Here is an 18,547-nt window from a genome sequence, read left to right on the forward strand (position 1 = left end):
GTGCATCCTATATTTAAAAGGGGAGATCAAGCTGATCCTAACTGTTATAGGCCAATTTCTATCTTGCCCTGTTTATCTTAGTGTCAATAATCAACTGACTGGCTTGCTTGATGTTTAGTGTTTTCTCTGGTATGCTATCTGGTTTCTGCTCAGTTTATGGATGTGTCACTGCAACCTTAAGTCCTCTGATGTCACCATTGCCCTTGATTCTAAGCAATGTTGTGCTCCTATTTTTATTGACTTGGCCAAAGCTTTTGATACAGTACACCATTCTATTCTTGTGGATCAGCTAAGGAAAATTGGTGTCTCTGAGAGGTCTTTGGCCTGGTTACCCAACTGTCTCTCTTAAAGAGTGCCGTGTGTAAAGTAAGAACATCTGCTATTTAGGGCACTGGCTGTCAGCAAGGGAGTCCCTCCAGGCTTGATACTAGGCTCCACACTCCTATCAATTTACATCAACAACATAGCACAGGCAGTAGGAAGCTCTCTCATCCATTTTATAAGCAGATGTTAGTCTTAAACTCAGCTGGCCCCTCCCCGGATTTTGTGTTAAACGCTCTAAAACAAAGCTTTCTTAGTGTCCAACAAACGTTCTTGACAACCCCCCCCCCCCCCATCAGTGTGATTAACACCTCTGAGGGTTTAGAGCTTGAAGAAGTCACCTCATACAAGTACTTGGGAATATGGCTAGACAGTACACTGTCCTTCTCAGCACATCTCCAAGCTACAGGCTAAGGTTTAATCTAGACTTCGTTACCTCTATCGAAATCACACACAAAAAAAAATCTCAGTTTTTTACCCAATTTTGTGGTATCCAATTGGTAGTTAGTCTTGTCTCATTGCTGCAACTCCCGTAATGACTCGAGAGGCAAAGGTCGAGAGCCGTGCATCCTCCGAAACCCAACCAAGCCGCACTGCTTCTTGACACAATGCCCACTTAACCCGGAAGCCAGCCACACCAATGTGTCAGAGGAAACACCGTGCACCTGGCGACCATGTCAGCGTGCCTGCAACAGGAGTCACTGGGACAAGGACATCCCTGCCGGCCAAACCCTCCCCTAACCCGGACGACACTGGGCCAATTGGGTCTCCTGGTTGTGGCTGGCTGCGACAGAGCCTGGACTTGAACCCAGAATCTCTAGTGGCGCAGTGCCTTAGACCACTGCGCCCCTCGGGAGACCTCGCTCCTCTTTCACCCCAGCTACCAAACTAACCCTGATTCAGATGACCATGCTAGATTACGGAGACGTAATTTATAGGTCGGCAGGTAAGGCTGCTCTCGACCGGCAATATGTTCTTTACCATTCAGCCATTAGATTTGCCACCAATGCTCCTTATAGGACACATCACTGCATTCTATACTCCTCTGTAAACTGGTCATCTAAGTATACCTGACGCAACACCCACTGGTTGATGCTTATTTATAAAAACCCTCTTGGGCCTCATTCCCCCCCATCTGAGATACCTACTGCAACCCTCATCCTCCACAACACCCATTCTGCCAGTCACATTCTGTTAAAGGTCTCCGAAGCGCACACATCACTGGGTTGCTCCTCTTTTCAGTTTGCTGCAGCTAGCGACTGGAACGAGCTGCAAAAAACACTCAAACTCGATAGTTTTACATTCCTCTCTACATTCAAAGACTCATCATGGACACTGTTACTGACACTTGTGGCTGCTTCACATGATGTATTGTCTCTACCTTGCACTTTGTGCTGTTGTCTATGCCTAACTATATTTGTACAATGTTTATGCTGTTACCATGTTTTGCTGCTACCGTGTTGTTGTGGTGTTGCTACCATGCTGTGTTGTTGTCTTAAGTCTCTCTTTATGTAGTGTTGTGGTGTCTCGTCATGTGTGTTTTGTCCTACATTTGTATTTTTAATCCCAGCCCCATCCCCGCAGGAGGCCTTTTGCCTCTTGGTAAGCCGTTAAGAATTTGTTCTTAAATTACTTGCCTAGTTAAATAAAGGTTTAAAAAATGTATAGGTCCAGAGAATAGGGTGTTTGTGTGTGTGTGTTTGTGCATCAGTGGAGGCTGCTGAGGGGAGGAGGATGGCTCATAATAATGGCTGGACTGGAGTATTATGGCTGGTGTGGAGTGAATGGAATGGTATCAAGCACATAGAGTAAGATGGCGCCAACAGATATGGCAGCTCTGCTTATTGTGTGTTATTTCTTACATTATTAGCCCAGAAAATGTTTTGTATTATTACATACAGCCGGAAAGAACTTGGATATCAGAGTGCAGGTATTACGACCAGGAATACTACTTTCCCAAATTGAATCCTTTGCACCCCCCTTGGCAATTGAACTTATTCCAGAGGCTGCTCCAAAACACAGCCGGAAGAGAAGAGGCATTCAGAGTGGACTTCTAGTCCGACTCAGGAAGCAAGCACCCCATCCACCGCTTATATAGTATATTTCTCGCTAATGTTCAGTGTCTGGATAATAAAGTAGACAAGCACAGGGCGAGGATCTCCTTCCAGAGCGACATCAGGGATTGTAACATACTGTGTTTCACGGAAACGTGGCTCTCTCGGGACATACTGTCCACGTCCATACAGCCAGCTTGGTTCTCAGTACATCGCGCAGACAGGAATAAAGAACTATCCGGGAAGAAGAAAGGCGGGGTGAATCTTTCATGGTATTACCTCCCAATAGAATACCTCCCAATTGTCTTTGGTTATAGTCACAGCCGTGTATATTCCCCCTCACGCCGATACCACGACGTCCCTTGTTAGCAGTTGATGTTATTCTTCAATAACACAGACCCCTAAGCAAATCAGGGAGAAAAATTCTAAGATTTAGAGTAACTGTAGTGATGCCACAACACCTGTGATGCCGTGCCTTAGACCGCTGCGCGACTCGGGAGGCCTAGAAACATATTCTATTCTTATTTACAATAAAAGTTATTAAATTAGTTCTCCATAGTTCCACATTTATTCAAAGAGAACAAATCATAGTTGTTTTTTGGGGAGTAGGTGTATATTTTTCTCTGTCCTTAATGTTTCTCCACTGAACAAAGAGACGGGATTAAGTTTATATCCCAACCCTAGCCTGTGGTTGATCAATTAGAATTCCTTGTAGTAAAATTGGGCCAATGGCCAAATAACAAGTACCCATTTTTAAGCTCAATGTATAGACAATTTGGACCAATGAGAACTTGCCACATGTCCACGACTGAAATTCCTCCCGTGTCCCTGACCCATTCATCTTCAAAGAAACAACTATTTCCATTGATCGTTAATTCCCTCTTGATCTCTAGTCCTCTGCATGGCATATTTATCTTTGAATATTCTTACACCCTCAAAGAACTACACTGGACTTTATGCAAACTGTAAACCACATATCCCTTGACTCTAGGGATTTTAACAAAGCAAATTTGAGGAAAAAGCTACCGAAGTTCTATCAACACATTGACTGTAGTGCTCGCGCTGGAAAAACATTGGACCACTCAACCTAACTTTTTGAAATGCCTACAAGGCTTTCCCCCGCTCTCCCTTCGGCAAATCTTATCATGACTCCATTTTGCTCCTCCCTTTATATAGGCATAATTCAAACAGGAAGTATCCGTGCTAAGGTCTATTCAACGCTGGTCTGACCTATCGGAATCCATGCTTCAAGATTATTTTGATCACGTGGACTGGGATATCTTCCGGGTAGCCTCTGAGAATAACATTGATGAATACACGGATACAGTGACTAAGTTCCTCAGGATGTGTATAGGAGATGTTGTACCCATTGTGACTATTAAAATCTACCCAACCCGAAACTGTGGATAGATGGCAGCATTCGCACAAAACTGAAAGCGTGAACCACTGCATTTAATAATGGCAAGGTGATGGCCGAATACGAACAGTGTAGGTATTCCCTCTGTAAGGCAATTAAACATGCAAAACGTCAGTACAGAGACAAAGTGGAGTCGCATTCCATGGCTCAGACACGGGACGTATGCGGCAGGGTCTACAGACAATCATAGACTACACAGGGAAAAGAAAACCAGCCACGTTGCGGACACCGACTTCATGCTTCTGGACAAGCTTAACACCATCTACGCCCACTTTGAGGATAACACAGTGCCACCAACACAGCCTGCGACCAAGGACTGTGGGCTCTCCTCCGTGGCCGACGTGAGTAAGACAGTTTAAGCGTGATAACCCTCGCAAGGCTGCCGGCCCAGACGGCATCCCTAGCCGCGTCCTCAGAGCATGCGGAGACCAGCTGGCTGGAGTGTTTACGGACATATTCAATCTCTCCCTAATCCAGTCTGCTGTCCCCACTTGCTTCAAGATGTCCACCATTGTTCCTGTACCCAAGAAAGCAAAGGTAACTGACCTAAATGACTATCGCCCCGTAGCACTCACTTCTGTCATCATGAAGTGCTTTGAAAGACTAGTAAAGGATCGTATCACGTCTACTGTACCTGACACCCTAGACCCACTTTAATTTGCCTACCGCCCCAATAGATCCACAGGCGATACAATCGCCATCACACTGCACACTGCCCTATCCCATCTGGACAAGCAGAATACCTATGTAAGAATTCTGTTCGCTCAGCATTCAACACCATAGTACCCTCCAAGCTCATCATTAAGCTCGGGGTCCTGGGTCTGAACCCCGCCCTGTGCAACTGGGTTCTGGGCTTCCTGACGGTCCACTCCCAGGTGGTAAAGGTAGGAAACGACACCTCCGCTACGCTGATCCTCAACACAGGGGCCTCACAAGGGGTGTGCTCAGCCCCCTCCTGTACTCCCTGTTCATCCATGATTGCTTGGCCACGCACACCTCTAACTTAATCATCAAGTTTGCAGACAACAGTAGTAGGCCTTTTTTACCAACAATGACGAGACAGCCTACAGGGAGGAGGTGAGGGCCCTGGGAGAGTGGTGCCAGGAAGATAACCTCTCACTCAACGTCAACAAAACAAAGGAGCTGATCGTGGACTTCAGGAAACAGCAGAGGGAGCACGCCCCTGTGCACATCGGCGGGACCGTAGTGGAGGAGGTGGAAAGCTTTCAAGTTCCTCGGCGTACACATCACTGACAATCTGAAATTGTCCACCCACGCACAGTGTTGTGAAGGTGCAACAGCACCTCATCAACCTCAGGAAGCTGAAGAAGTTTGGCTTGGCCCATAAAACCCTCACAAACTTTTACAGATGCACAATTGAGAGCATCCTGTTGGGCTGTATCATCATCTGGTACGGAAACTGCACCACCCACAACCGCAAGGCTCTCCAGATGGTGGTGCGGTCTGCACAATGCATCCCCAGGGACAAACTATCTGCTCTCCAGGACACCTACAGCACCCGATTTCACAGGAAGGCCAAAAAGATCATCAAGGACAACAACCACCCGAGCCACTGCCTGTTCACCCCACTATCATCCAGAAGGCGTGGTCAGTACAGGTGCATTAAAGCTGGGACCGAGAGACTGAAAAACAGCTTCTATGTCAACGCCATCAGACTGTTAAACAGCCATCACTAGCTGGCTTCGACCAGGTTACGCAACCCTGCACCTTAGAGGCTGCTGCCCTATATACTTAGACTTGGAATCACTGGCCACTTTAATAATGGAACATTAGTCACTTTAAATAATGTTTACATACTGCTTTACTCATCTCGTATATTACTGTATTCTATTCAAATGTATTTTAGTCAATGCCACTCCGACATTGCTCAATTAATTCCATAATTTTTATTTTAGATTTGTGTGTATTGTTGTGAATTGTTAGATACTACTGCACTGTTGGAGCTGGGAACACAAGCATTTCGCTACACCCGCAATAACATCTGCTAAATATGTATATGTGACCAGTAAGACTTGATTTGATTTTGATTTGATATAGTTATCAATTCCGGCAGTTATAAGCCATCCTCCCCCCAGCAGCCTCCACTGGTGTGCATTTATTTGAACGTCCCTGTGTGTGTGTGTGTGTGGTTTTGTGAATGTGTCAGTAAGAACACCTGTACCAGCTAACTCCTCCACCTTCAACACTGTTCACAACTTGTTATTTCTGTGTGTTGACATTCAAGTTTGTTTCTCTCCCCAGAGTGCAGTCGCAGGTTGATGAGGTCATCGATGTGATGCAGGAGAACATCTCCAAGGTGATCGACAGGGGAGAGCGACTTGAGGACCTGCAAGACAAGTCAGGTGAGACTCAAATCCTATTCAGATCAAGTTAATATCTTTAAAATGATATGTACAGAATCTGAGACTAACATAAAACCACGGTAGACTCCTGTCTTACATAAACAGTTCAGATAGGAAGGGAAAGAGACTGTATATGTGATCCTATGAGTGTACCCTGCCAGAAGTTTGTACAAGCAAAAGAACATTCCTGTTGGAGATGACCTGGGATTCTGACAGATCCATTAGTCATCCTCTACAGGAGCTAATTTCCCACTGAGAATTCCACTCAGTCACTCCGGAATGGGAATGTGGGGGGAGATATGACAAGGCTAGCTCTCACTCTTGGCTGTTCTTCTTTGGTTATCATGGATCAGAGCTAGAGGTCGACCGATTAATTGGCATGGTCAAATTAATTAGGGACGATTTCAAGTTTTCATAACAATCAGTGATCAGCCTTTTTGGTTGCCGATTACATTGCAATCCACGAGGAGACTGCGTGGCAGGCTGACCACCTGTTACGCGAGTGCAGCATCAAATGGACCTTGTGGCTGCAAGGAGCCAAGGTAAGTTGCTAGCTAGCACTAAACTTACCTTATAATAAACAATCAATCTTCACATAATCACTAATTAACTCCACATGGTTGATGATATTACTAGGTTAATTAGCTTGTCCTGTATTGCATATAATCAGAGCGGTGCCTGTTAATTTACCATCGAATCACAGCCTACTTCAACTTCGCTAAAAAGAGTGATGAATTAACAAAAGCGCATTTGCGAAAAAAACACAATCGTTGTACAAATGTACCAAACCATAAACATCAATGCCTTCCTTAAAATCAATACACAGAAGTATATATATTTTTTATTTAGTTAAAGGAAATGCATGTTAGCAGGCAATATTACCTAGGGAAATTGTGTCACTTCTCTTAAATTCAGTGCAAGCAGAGTCAGGGTATATGCAGAAGTTTTCGCCGCCTGGCTCGTTGCGAACTGTGTGAAGACCATTTCTTTCTAACAAAGACCGTAATTAATTTGCCAGAATTTTACATAATTACGACATAACATTGAAGGTTGTGCAATGTAACAGCAATATTTAGACTTAGGGTTGCTAGCCGTTTGATAAAATACGGAAAGGTTCTGTATTTCACTGAAAGAATAAACATTTTGTTCTCGAAATGAAATGATTTCACCATTATTAATGACCAAAGGCTCATATTTCTGTGTGTTTATTATAATTAAGTCTATGATTTGATATTTGATAGAGCATTCTGACTGAGCGGTGGTAGGCAGCAGCAGGCTCGTAAGCATTCATTCAAACAGCACTTTACTGCGTTTGCCAGCAGCTCTTAGCAATGCTTGAAACACAGAGCTGTTTATGACTTCAAGCCTAACAATTCCCGAGATTATACTAAAGTGCCTATAAGAACATCCAATAGTCAAAGGTATATGAAATACAAATGGTATAGAGAGAAATACCTAAAACTTCTTAACTGGGAATATTGAAGACTCATGTAAAAGGAACCACCAGCTTTCATATGTTCTCATGTTCTGAGCAAGGAACTTAAATGTTAGCTTTTTTACATGGCACATATTGCACTTTTACTTCTCCAACACAGTTTTTTGCATTATTTAAACCAAATTGAACGTTTCATTATTTATTTGAGACTAAATTTACTTTATTTATGTATTATATTAAGTTAAAATAAGTGTTCATTCAGTATGGTTGTAATTGTCATTATTACAAATACATTTTAAAAATCGGCCGATTAATCTGCTTTTTTGGTCCTCCAATAATCGGTCGACCTCTAATCAGAGCCAAATGTGGCGATGACATACAGAGCATACACACACACAAAATGCAAGACTTAGATGGGCAGGTGTGGTAACTGTGTAAAATAAGTTTTATTTTACCTTTATTTAACTAGGCAAGTCAGTTAAGAACAAATTCGTATTTTCAATGACGGCCTAGAAGCAGTGGGTTAACGTTGTTCGGGGCGGAACCACCACAGATTTTTACCTTGTCAGCTCGGGGATTCGATCTTGCAACCTTTCGTTTATTAGTCCAACTCTCTAACCACTAGGCTACCTGCCGCCCCAAGTAAATGGAGTCTAGTCTGTACGATCATAATAATGATTAGAGTACTCCCGGGTGGCGCAGTGGTCTAAGGCTGTGCCACCAGAGATTCTGGGTTCGAGCCCAGGCTCTGTCGCAGGCGGCCGCAACCGGGAGGTCCATTGGGCGACGCCCAATTGGCCCAGCGTCGTCCGGGTTAGGGAGGGTTTGGCCAGCAGGGATATCCTTGTCTCATCGCACACTAGGGACTCCAGTGGCGGGCCGGGCGCAGTGCACGCTGACCAGGTCGCCAGGTGTACGGTGTTTCCTCCGACACATTGGTGCGGCTGGCTTCCGGGTTGGATGTGCATTGTGTCAAGAAGCAGTGCGGCTTGGTTGGGTTGTGTTTCAGAGGGCACATGGCTCTCGACCTTCGCCTCTCCCGAGTCCGTATGGGACTTGCAGCGATGAGACAAGACTGTAAATACTACCAACTGGATACCACGAAATTGGGGAGAAAAAATTATTAGAGCTGTAATTAGTAAGGATGTTTTTCATCTGGGGTAGTAAGGAGCTGTTAGAGGATGTAGGAAACTGAACACGTCCAGGTGTTCTGCCCATTCTATGTGAATTATATGATCCCTATGCTCAGTACACTCTACATGTGTTCATGATCTCTACAGGTTGAATGCATTAACAGGCTAGCTCTCACTTGCGCCCTCTCTCTCGCTCTCTCTCTCGCTCTCGCTCTCTCTCTCACACACGCTCACACGCCTTCCTGCTTTCTCTGTTGGGATGAACAGATGAAATGGGCTTTCTCCAGCCGTCCTGGGTACTCCAGGTCCATCATGACATACACAGATGTTATCTCTGTCATGTCCACCAGCACAATATCCACATTTGGAACACAGTGGTGTGTGTTTAGGAAGGAACCCTAAAACAGTTTTGGGGTATTGGCACTAGAGGTCAACCGATTAATTGGAATGGCCGATTAATTAGGGCCGATTTCAAGTTTTCATAACAATCGGAAATCGGTATTTTTGGGCGCCGATGTATTTTTATTTTATTGATTTATTTGTATTTTTATTATTATTATTATTATTTTTAGACCTTTATTTAACTAGGCAAGTAAGTTAAGAACACATTCTTATTTTCAATGACGGCCTAGGAACAGTGGGTTAACTGCCTGTTCAGGGGCACAATGACATATTTTCACCGTGTCAGCTCGGGGGATCCAATCATGCAACCTTAGTTAACTAGTCCAACGCAATAACGACCTGCCTCTCTCTCATTGCACTCCACAAGGGGACTGCCTGTTACGCGAATGCAGTAAGGCAAGGTAAGTTGCTAGCTAGCATTAAACTTATCTTATAAAAAACAATCAATCATAATCACTAGTTAACTACACATGGTTGATGATATTACTAGATATTATCTAGCCTGTCCTGTGTTGCAAATAATCTAACTGAGCATACAAGTATCTAAGTATCTGACTGAGCGGTAGTAGGCAGAAGCAGGCGCGTAAACATTAATTCAAACAGCACTTTCATTCGTTTTGCCAGCAGCTCTTCGTTGTGCGTCAAGCATTGCGCTGTTTATGACTTCAAGCCTATCAACTCCCGAGATGAAGCTGGTGTAACCGAAGTGAAATGGCTAGCTAGTTAGCACACACTAATAGTGTTTCAAACGTCACTCGCTCTGAGCCTTCTAGTAGTTGTTCCCCTTGCTCTGCATGGGTAACGCTGCTTCGATGGTGGCTGTTGTCGTTGTGTTGCTGGTTCAAGCCCAGGGAGGAGCGAGGAGAGGGACAGAAGCTATACTGAAGAACATCCAATAGTCAAAGGTTAATGAGTGGGAAATAGTCCTATAATAACTACAACCTAAAACCTCTTACCTGGGAATATTGAAGACTTGTGTTAAAAGGAACCACCAGCTTTCATATGTTCTCATGTTCTGAGCAAGGAACTGAAACGTTAGCTTTCGTACATAGCACATATTGCACTTTTACTTTCTTCTCCAACACTTTGTTTTTGCATTATTTAAACCAAATTGAACATGTTTCATTATTTACTTGAGGCTAAATTGATTTTATTGATGTATTATATTAAGTTAAAATAAGTGTTCATTCAGTATTGTTGTAATTGTCATTATTACAAATACATTTTAAAAATCGGCCGATTAATCTGCTTTTTTGGTCCTCCAATAATCGGTCTCGGCGTTGAAAAATCATTTTCGGTCGACCTCTAATTGGGACAGTGTCACATTTTATTGTTTTGCTGTACTCCAGCACTTTGGATTTGAAATGATACGATGACTGAGTTTTAACGGGAAAACTGTCAGCCTTTTTTAAAAAACCATATCAGGTTATCCGTTTTTAGAAATTAAAGCACTTCTTGTACAAAGTCCCCCCATTTTAGGGGACCAAAAAAAATTTGGACAAATTTACTTAAGTGTATTAAAGTAGTCAACATTTTAGTATTTGGTCCTGTATTCCTAGCACGCAATGATTACATCAAGCTTGTGATTCTACAAACTTGTTGGATGCATTTGTTTGTTTTGGTTGTTTCAGATTCATTTATTTTGGGCACAAAATAATGGTAAATAGTGTATTGTGTCATTTTGGAGACTCTTTATTGTGAATAGAAATGTTTCTATACACTTCTACATTAATGTGGATGCTACCATGATAGTCCTGAATGAATCGTGACTAATTGAGAAAGTAAACATCGATAACGTCATCAATGCACTTATTGATGAAGCCAATGACTGATGTGGTGTACTCCTCAATGCCATCGGAGGAACCCCGGAACATATTCCAGTCTGTGCTAGCAAAACAGTCCTGTAGCATAGCATCTGCTTCATCTGACCTCTTTTTACAACATTAATAATGTCTACACTGTATTTCTGATCAATTTTATGTTTTTTTCAATGGGGGGAAAATAAACAGTGCCTTGCGAAAGTACTCGGCCCCCTTGAACTTTGCTTCAAACATAAAGATATAAAACTGTATTTTTTTGTGAAGAATCAACAACAAGTGGGACACAATCATGAAGTGGAATGACATTTATTGGATATTTCAAACTTTTTTAACAAATCAAAAACTGAAAAATTGGGCGTGCAAAATTATTCAGCCCCCTTAAGTTAATACTTTGTAGCGCCACCTTTTGCTGCGATTACAGCTGTAAGTCGCTTGGGGTATGTCTCTATCAGTTTTGCACATCGAGAGACTGAACTTTTTTCCCATTCCTCCTTGCAAAACAGCTCGAGCTCAGTGAGGTTGGATGGAGAGCATTTGTGAACAGCAGTTTTCAGTTCTTTCCACAGATTCTCGATTGGATTCAGGTCTGGACTTTGACTTGGCCAGTCTAACACCTGGATATGTTTATTTTTGAACCATTCCATTGTAGATTTTGCTTTATGTTTTGGATCATTGTCTTGTTGGAAGACAAATCTCCATCCCAGTCTCAGGTCTTTTGCAGACTCCATCAGGTTTTCTTCCAGAATGGTCCTGTATTTGGCTCCATCCATCTTCCCATCAATTTTAACCATCTTCCCTGTCCCTGCTGAAGAAAAGCAGGCCCAAACCATGATGCTGCCACCACCATGTTTGACAGTGGGGATGGTGTGTTCAGCTGTGTTGCTTTTACGCCAAACATAACGTTTTGCATTGTTGCCAAAAAGTTCAATTTTGGTTTCATCTGACCAGAGCACCTTCTTCCACATGTTTGGTGTGTCTCCCAGGTGGCTTGTGGCAAACTTTAAACAACACTTTTTATGGATATCTTTAAGAAATGGCTTTCTTCTTGCCACTTCCATAAAGGCCACTCTTCCATGGACAGAGTCTCCCACCTCAGCTGTAGATCTCCGCAGTTCATCCAGAGTGATCATGGGCCTCTTGGCTGCATCTCTGATCAGTCTTCTCCTTGTATGAGCTGAAAGTTTAGAGGGACGACCAGGTCTTGGTAGATTTGCAGTGGTCTGATATTCCTTCCATTTCAATATTATTGCTTGCACAGTGCTCCTTGGGATGTTTAAAGCTTGGGAAATCTTTTTGTATCCAAATCCGGCTTTAAACTTCTTCACAACAGTATCTCGGACCTGCCTGGTGTGTTCCTTGTTCTTCATGATGCTCTCTGCGCTTTTAACGGACCTCTGAGACTATCACAGTGCAGGTGAATTTATACGGAGACTTGATTACACACAGGTGGATTGTATTTATCATCATTAGTCATTTAGGTCAACATTGGATCATTCAGAGATCCTCACTGAACTTCTGGAGAGTGTTTGCTGCACTGAAAGTAAAGGGGCTGAATAATTTTGCACTCCCAATTTTTCAGTTTTTGATTTGTTAAAAAAGTTTGAAAAATCCAATAAATGTCGTTCCACTTCATGATTGTGTCCCACTTGTTTTTGATTCTTCACAAAAAAATACAGTTTTATATCTTTATGTTTGAAGCCTGAAATGCGGCAAAAGGTCGCAAAGTTCAAGGGGGCCGAATACTTTCGCAAGGCACTGTATGTGTGTGTGTATATATTTAATGTTTATTTAACTAGGCAAGTCAGTTAAGAACAAATTCTTGTTTACAATGACACCCTAACCCGGACAACGCTGGGCCAATCGTGCACCGCCCTATGGGACTCTCGATCACGGCCGGTTGTGATACAGCCTGGAATTGAACCAAGGTCTATAGTGACACCCCTAGCACTGAGATGCAGTGCCTTAGGCTGCGGAAGCCCTTGTGGCAGGGCTTGCAAACTATTACGGACTACAAAGGGAAGCACAGCCGCGAGCTGCCCAGTGACACGAGCCTACCAGATGAGCTAAATAACATCTATGCTTGCTCCGAGGCAAGTAACACTGAAGCATGCATGAGAGCATCAGCTGTTCAGGATGACTGTGATCTTGCTCTCCGCAGCCGATGTAAGACCTTTTAAACAGGTCAACATTCACAAGGCCGCAGGGACAGGCGGATTTCCAGGACGTGTACTCCGAGCATGTGCTGACCTACTGGCAATTGTCTTCACTGACATTTTCAACCTCTCCCTGACCGAGTCTGTAATACCAACATGTTTCAAGCAGACCACCATAGTCCTTGTGACCAAGAACACTAAGAGAACCTGCCTAAATGACTACTGACCCATAGCTGGTCATGGCTCACATCAACACCATTATCCCAGAAACCCTAGACCCACTCCAATTTACATACTGCCCCAACAGATCCACAGATGATACAATCTCTATTGCACTCCACACTGCCCTTTCCCACATGGACAAAAGGAACACCTACGTGAGAATGCTATTCATTGACTACAGCTCAGCATTCAACACCGTAGTGCGACTCCAACACCATCGTTAAGTTTGCCGACGACAACAGAGGTAGGCCTGATCACTGGCAACGATGAGACAGCCTATAAGGTGGAGGTCAGATACCTGGCAGTCTGGTGCCAGGATGACAACCTCTCCCTCAACGTGATCAAAACAAAGGAGATAATTGTGGACTACAGAAAAAGGAAGACTGAGAACGCCCCCATTCTCATCGACGGGGCTGCAGTGGAGCAGGTTGAGAGCTTCAAGTTTCTTGGTGTCCACATCACCAACACACTATCATGGTCCAAACACACCAAGACAGTCAGGAAGAGGGCACGACAACGCCTATTCCCTCTCAGGAGACTGAAAAGATTTGGCAAACTGTTTTACAGCTGCACCATCGAGAGAATCCTGACTGCTTGCTTCCCCGCCTGGTATGGCAACTGCTTGGCCTCCGACCGCAGGGCACTACAGCGGGTAGTGCTAACGGCCCAGTACATCACTGAGGCCAAGCTTCCTGCCATCCAGGAGCTCAATACCATTGCCAAGGGCTCCAGCCACCCTAGTCATAGACTGTTCTCTCTGCTATCGCACGGCAAGCGGTACTGGAGCGTCAAGTCTAGGTCAAAAAGGCTTCTGCCCCAAAGCCATAAGATTCTTGAACGGTTAATGAAATGGCTACTGGGGCTATTTGCTTTGTCCCGACCTCCCCATTTTTACGCTGCTGCTACTCTCTCTGTTTATTATATATGCATAGTCACTTTATCTCTACCTACATTTACATATTACCTCGACTAACCGATGCCCCCCCGCACATTGACTCTGTGCCGTAACCCCCTTTGTATTTTTATTTTTTATTCTTAACTGCACTGTGAGTTAAGGGCTTGTAAGTAAGCATTTGACTGTCAGGTTGTTGTATTTGTCACATGCGCCAAATACAATTAGATTTTTAGATGGTGCATGATTACAATGTTCTTATTATCCCTGTCTGTAGGTAGTCTGCTAGTTATTGGCTGGAGCAAGTTCAGCTCTGTTAACAAGCACAGGAGATGACATGAGAGGAGAGGTGTTCACCATGAGAACAGGAGATCTCTGCATGCTCAGTTCACCAGCTTTCATGTCCCTACCAACACACATAATGTCAAACAACTGTCTGACTCCAAACAGAGAGATCAAATCAAACTTTATTTATATATTTATATATATGTTTATATATTTATATATACAGGTCATCTACAAGACCCTGCTAGGTAAAGTCCCCCCTTATCTCAGCTCGCTGGTCACCATAGCAGCACCCACCTGTAGCACGCACTCCAGCAGGTATATCTCTCTGGTCACCCCCAAAACCAATTCTTCCTTTGGCCGCCTCTCCTTCCAGTTCTCTGCTGCCAATGACTGGAACGAACTACAAAAATCTCTGAAACTGGAAACACTTATCTCCCTCACTAGCTGTCAGAGCAGCTCACAGATTACTGCACCTGTACATAGCCCATCTATAATTTAGCCCAAACAACTACCTCTCCCCCTACTGTATTTATTTATTTTGCTCCTCTGCACCCCATTATTTCTATCTCTACTTTGCACATTCTTCCACGGTAAATCTACCATTCCAGTGTTTTACTTGCTATATTGTATTTTTTTGTTGTTGCCTTTAACTCCCTTATCTCACCTCATTTGCTCACATTGTATATAGACTTATTTTTCTACTGTATTATTGACTGTATGTTTGTTTTACTCCATGTGTAAGTCTGTGTTGTTGTATGTGTCGAATTGCTACGCTTTATCTTGGCCAGGTCGCAATTGTAAATGAGAACTTGTTCTCAACTTGCCTACCTGGTTAAATAAAGGTGAAATTAAAAAATAAAAATATGGAGAGGCAGAAGGAACAAGTTGTGTGTTTTGCTTTGGCAACATGAGGTTGTCCCTGTCATACCAGAGTATGAGGTGAGGTAGTTCTTCATCATAGAAACAGAGAACACAACAGACAGCTCCTATCACATGCTGTTTACACCTTTCTGTTTTCTTCTATGTGTCTCCCTGTCCCCCTCTTCCCTGTCTGTCCCCATCTTCTCTCCCTGCACGTGTCCCCATTGGTCATATGACCTTCCAGAGAGCCTATCAGACAACGCTTCAGCCTTTAGCACCAGAGCCAAGCAGCTGCACAGGAGGATGTGGTGGAGAGATATGAAGGTGAGTCAACGTGGGTGTGTCCGTGTATGTATCCATGTCTTTGTGTAATGCTTGTTTCTGTCTTCTACAGATGAAGGCCATCATAGCTCTGGTGGTGGTCGTTCTGCTACTTATCATCATCAGTGAGTGTCAGCCTGAACAACACACATTGTTTTAATCAAGAATATTATCACACTGATTCAACGTATAGCACTGAATACACACTTAACTCTCTCTCTCTCTCTCTCTCTCTCTCAGTTCCAGTGATATTGCGGTATCGCTAGTGTCGCCAGGAGGAGGAAGAATATCTCCTCATCTTCCTCCCATTCTCCTGCACACAGTCCTCCACATCAGCCAGGGGGCACCACCCAGCCTCCCAGACCCCTGCTGTGCCAGCCTGTGTGGCTCTGGGTAGAAGTTGCTCTTAACTACAGATCTAGGATCAGCTCACCCTCTTCCAATGCTAACCTTTACCGTTAGGTCAGTTTTGTGTTTTCAATCTTAAGGTCAGTGTCTACTAGAGACCACTTCATCCTACTCTGTGAGTCCGGGCCAAGGGTGACATAGGTAGCATTACGTTGGCGTTACATAAGGGTTGGGTTTGCACCTTATTTAGGGAAAAGGTTGTCATTTGACATGCTGCCTGTGTCTCAGCCCCCTCATCAAACTTAAGGAGAACTCTGTTCAATACATGATACATATCAGCTAGTCCGGTGGTCACCAAACTTTTCTGAGTCAAGATCTCTTTTACAGTCAAAAAGCAAGCCGAGATCTACCAATTAGATTTTTTTTACATTACTTAAAAAATGTAACATTAACTCAATAGTTGTGTAGGAATGAGGTTCTGGCAGCAGGTCTAATACATTATCACAGCATATTGGCTATATGCCTGGACTGCCAATATTGTTCTTCTCAGACCATAATATTTTTCACAACTTGAGCTTTGATAACAAAATAGATCAGTTGATGTAGCACTTGCAAGGCACAGCTAGGGCTGTGGCGGTCATGACATTTCGTCAGCTGTGATTGTCAAGAAAATAACTGTCGGCCTCATGGTAATTGATCGTAAATTAACAAACACATTTAACATCTCCTGACTTCCACACACAGCCTACAAGCCATTTAAAATGTCTAATAAATCCATGTAATATAGCCTACACCTCCACAATAAATGCATTATTTATTTTAGACAGATCTAAAGAAGCATGAAATGAAGAAATTGTATTCTATTTCAGAATAAAAGAATAGCATACTCCTGATGTGTCTGACAAATAGCTGTTGGCTACACTAGTTCATTTAGCAGACAAGATTTGCTTATAATTCCGTGGTGTTATATTATTTTATAGTATGAAGAATTCAATTTAACAAAACTGAATAAAATTATACATATTTTCTCCAAATGATTTGAGGGAGTGCGCACATGCGGCTGTTCTGTGTTGAGCGTTAACAAAGAAATAGGTACTCCTATATGCTTAATTTAGAGTTATTAATGTAACTTGTTCTACAAACATTGGGCTGGCTTTATGTTTAGATTTTTAATACATGGTAAGGCCGCATGATGCAACTTTAAATCTCTGCTTTGTTTTTTTGCGCAGGCTGAACACAGTCTCTCATTCACAATTTGACAAGCAATTTGACAATGCCTAGAAGTTCATGGCGGCATCCCCTTTGTGGCCGTAATGCATCCTATAAAAACCCATGCCTTTTTGCGGCCCGGAGTGCTGCATTGTGCCCTTCTCCCTGAGTGTGCTGCGCAATCCGAAACGTCTCTCTCACACGGCTCTGACACACCAGGGACGCAATTGTGCGCGTCCTTATCCAATTACGAAGTGCATATTGAAGATATTGGAAGAACTGTCCACATTTACTTTTCATCAGCCAACAAGATGAGTAAGTCTAACGAACAGCACTAGCATATGTCAATGTACTATCCCCCATAGTACAAAAGCCAACCTATTCTGTGCGAGAAATGAATATTCCAAACATAGTCTGGGACAGTTGTGGGATACGATAGATCCCAATTTAATATAACCAATAGCATCAAAAAAACTTTTTTATGCAATGTGGCTGACGCAACAGATCAGAACATATAGCTTAAAATGTTAATAAACTATTAGGCTATTTGTTTCACATTATAACCGCAGCAATGCGCACATGGTAATAGGCATTAAGCGCAAATGTTCCATTAGCAGAAAACAATATTATCAAAAGTGACTGCAAATGCAGATATGCATGTAATGCTTTTACTATAAAGGTGCATTTTAATGGTGAAAATTATCTTCCCCAAACTGGAAACTCACGCGCTACTTGTAAATGCCAGTTAGGCTCTACACCCCTTGTAAAGGTGATTAATGTGTTTGACCACTTTAGTTGTGATACAAACCGTATTAAAACATATAGGCCTATGGGCTAGGCTACACGAGGTGTGATACGGGTTGTATTAAAACATATAGGCCTATGGGCTAGGCTACACGAGGTGTGATACAACCCGTATTAAAACATATAGGCCTATGGGCTAGGCTACACGAGGTGTGATACAACCCGTATTAAAACATATAGGCCTATGGGCTAGGCTACACGAGGTGTGATACAAACCTTATTAAAACATATAGGCCTATGGGCTAGGCTACACGAGGTGTGATACAAACCTTATTAAAACATATAGGCCTATGGGCTAGGCTACACGAGGTGTGATACAAACCTTATTAAAACATATAGGCCTATGGGCTAGGCTACATGAGGTGTGATACTAACCTTATTAAAACATATAGGCCTATGGGCTAGGCTACACGAGGTGTGATACAAACCTTATTAAAACATATAGGCCTATGGGCTAGGCTACACGAGGTGTGATACAAACCTTATTAAAACATATAGGCCTAT

At 43.1% G+C, this 18,547-nt stretch overlaps 1 protein-coding gene across 5 annotated transcripts in view; it reads left to right on the plus strand.

Moving 5' to 3' along the window:
• LOC110524504 (vesicle-associated membrane protein 4) overlaps positions 1 to 17,827 on the plus strand; it is a 34,545-nt gene extending 16,718 nt beyond the window's left edge. For all 5 annotated transcript variants that reach the window (XM_021604223.2, XM_021604220.2, XM_021604222.2 and 2 more), the window contains 4 exons: positions 6,055 to 6,155; positions 15,606 to 15,685; positions 15,756 to 15,807; positions 15,923 to 17,827. In XM_021604223.2, the coding sequence (XP_021459898.2) occupies positions 6,055 to 6,155; positions 15,606 to 15,685; positions 15,756 to 15,807; positions 15,923 to 15,948 (259 nt within the window). In that variant the 3' untranslated portion in view covers positions 15,949 to 17,827. The remainder of the gene's footprint in view (positions 1 to 6,054; positions 6,156 to 15,605; positions 15,686 to 15,755; positions 15,808 to 15,922) is intronic.
• Positions 17,828 to 18,547: the final 720 nt, after the last annotated feature.

The sequence above is a fragment of the Oncorhynchus mykiss genome, chromosome 5 (genome assembly GCF_013265735.2).
Source record: "Oncorhynchus mykiss isolate Arlee chromosome 5, USDA_OmykA_1.1, whole genome shotgun sequence".
Taxonomy (NCBI): domain Eukaryota; kingdom Metazoa; phylum Chordata; class Actinopteri; order Salmoniformes; family Salmonidae; genus Oncorhynchus; species Oncorhynchus mykiss.